Below are 2,702 nucleotides of genomic sequence, written 5' to 3'. Positions count from 1 at the left end.
ATATATATATATATAAATAATATAAAATGGGACAAGAACACAAAACATCCAGACAGTTAGGTGATACAAGAAAGGGACAACAAAACATCCAGACAGACGATACAAGGAAAACAAGGACAAGTCATTCGGCATTTTCTTTCCTCAGTCAAGTTCAAGATTATCTTTGCAATTTCGGCTGGTTATACTCAAGATTGCTCCAATCTGGCCAGCCCCAAGGAAAAACTAAGCTAAGAGTATTAGATTCCTTGGAAGAAAGCAGCGATTGTATACGAAAACAAGGACATCAAAAATGGAGAAAGTTACACAAATACACACATGTATATACATGTGTATATATATATGTGTATACATGTGTGTGTGTGTGTGTATGTGACGGTGCATGGCTTTAGTGGTTAGGGTGTTACACTCATGATCTCGCAATCATGATTTCAATTCCTAGACCGGATAGTGCATTGTGTTCTTGAGCAAATCACTCCATTTCACATTGCTCTGCAATCCCTTCAACACCTGACACGTAGTACACCTGTGCACCTGTGCACCTGTTCAGACAACATCAATTTGATGGAGAGACTAAGCTAATATGTGCAGGTCATTTGGCAAAAGCTGAACGTTCATACATCATCAGTCCAGTAACAAGAACAAATGAAAACAAAAGCATGGTTGTGTGGTAAGAAGCTTGCTTCCCAACCACAAGGTTCTGGGTTCAGTCCGACTGCATGGCACCTTGGGCAAACGTCTTCTACTATAGCCTTGGGATGACTAAAGCCTTGTGAATGGATTTGGAAAACAGAAACTGAAAGAAGCTTGTCATATATATTTATATATATTGGGTTGTCCGAAAAGTACATGCCGATTTATAGTAGCTTACCTTTCGACTTATTTGCCATGAAACCACCTCAATTCTGGGAAGAGGGTATTTTCAAGTTAAAGGAAAGATGGAGACGCATTGTGCAACAAACTGGTTCATATTTGGTTGATTAAAAATGTAATGGCAAGTATTTATTGACCTTTTTTTTTCCTTTAAAAATCAGCACAAATTTTTCCGATAACCCAATATATATAGATAGATGTGTATATGTATGTATTTGTGTGTCTTTGTTTGTCCCCCCAGCATCGCTTGACAACTGATGCTGGTGTGTTTAGGTCCCCATAACTTAGCAGATCAGCAAAAGAAACTGATAGAATAAGTACCAGGCTTACAAAGAGTAAGTCCTGGTGTAGATTTCTTCAACTAAAACCCTTTAAGGTGATGCTACAGCATGGCCGCTGTCAAATGACTGAAACAAGTAAGAATAATAGACAAATCTATGAAACATGTACAGAGGAAGAGAGAGAGAGAGAGAGAGGGAGATAAAGAGAGAGGGAGCGAAGGAGAGAGAGAGGGGGTGAGGGAGAGGAAAAGAAACATACTGAGATGCTAAGATATATCAATATTCGTTTGTGCTATTTTATTTTTCTATTTTTTTAACCAGGTCTTATTCGAAGGTATCCGTGGTTACAACAGTCATGTTATTATTGCTTTGGACGATGTCAAAGTTTCCCGAACAGCTTGTGAACCGTTAGCTTCCTGTAACTTTGAAGATGGTTTCTGTGGCTGGTTTAACAACCGTCTTACTGTAGGCCGGAGTTTGAATTGGAATATCAGAACAGGACGCTACAGGAGAACCAAATTGGAACCACCAGTTGATCATACCGCAGGAGATTCATCAGGTATTTCTCTTGCAAATTTTGATAAGAGTATTTATTCAATTTTAATTTTATTAACATAGACACAGGTAAGAAGCTTGCTTCCCAACCACATGGTTCCGGGTTCAGTCCCACTTAGGTAAGTGTCTTCTACTATAGCCACTGGCCGACCAAAGCCTTGTGAGTGGGTTTGGTAGACAGAATCTGAAATAAGACGGCGAGCTGGCAGAAACATTAGCATGCCGGACGAAATGCATAACGGTATTTCGTCTGCTGCTACGTTCGGAGTTCAAATTCCGCCAAGGTCAACTTAGCCTTTCATCCTTTCGGGGTCGATTAAATAAGTACCAGTTATGCACTGGGGTCGATGTAACCGACTTAATCCCTTTGTCTGTCCTTGTTTGTCCCCTCTATGTTTAGCCCCTTGTGGGCAATAAAGAAATAAGAATCTGAAAGAAGCCCATCTTATATGTGTGTGTCTGTATATTTATGTGTGTGTGTCTTTGTGTCTGTGTTTGTCCCCACACTATTGCTTAAGAACCAATGTTGGTGCGTTTATGTCCCCATAACCTAGCGGTTCAGCAAAAGAGACCACTACAAAAAGTACTAAGCTTACAAAGAGTAAGTCCTGGGGTCGGTTTCTTCGACTAAAACCCTTTAAGGTGGTGCTCCAGCATGGCTACAGTCAAATGACTGAAACAAGCAAAAGAATAAAAGAATAGTACCAATATTAAGAATTCTTGAGAATTAATACTATTAATACTAATAAGCAATACTGTTTTAATAAGGTAAATTGTGTAAATGTTTGATTTGCCTGTTCAAAGGTTATAAGGTCTTTTCTGCAGTAGACATTCTGTTGTTTGTTGGAGCAATTATTTTTTTTTATATGAGACATTTTGGCTCAGCCTCTTTGGCACCACTTATTTGGCATTGCTGATTTGACACTGATGTGTTTGACATTTCAATGTTTCTCCTGTTCACTCCCCACACACTCTCTCTCTCTCTCTCTCTCTCTC

General features: G+C 39.3%; 1 protein-coding gene across 1 annotated transcript in view; it reads left to right on the top strand.

Annotated features, from left to right (window-relative positions):
• LOC106882389 (MAM and LDL-receptor class A domain-containing protein 1) overlaps positions 1–2,702 on the top strand; it is a 221,633-nt gene that overhangs the window by 196,413 nt on the left and 22,518 nt on the right. Inside the window, exon 119 of the mRNA XM_014933051.2 lies at positions 1,473–1,710. Coding sequence (XP_014788537.2) covers positions 1,473–1,710 — 238 coding nt within the window. The remainder of the gene's footprint in view (positions 1–1,472; positions 1,711–2,702) is intronic.

Source organism: Octopus bimaculoides, chromosome 7 (assembly GCF_001194135.2).
Source record: "Octopus bimaculoides isolate UCB-OBI-ISO-001 chromosome 7, ASM119413v2, whole genome shotgun sequence".
NCBI lineage: Eukaryota > Metazoa > Mollusca > Cephalopoda > Octopoda > Octopodidae > Octopus > Octopus bimaculoides.
The sequence above is the reverse complement of the archived record's forward strand: the minus strand, read 5'-3'. Positions and strand labels throughout refer to the sequence as shown.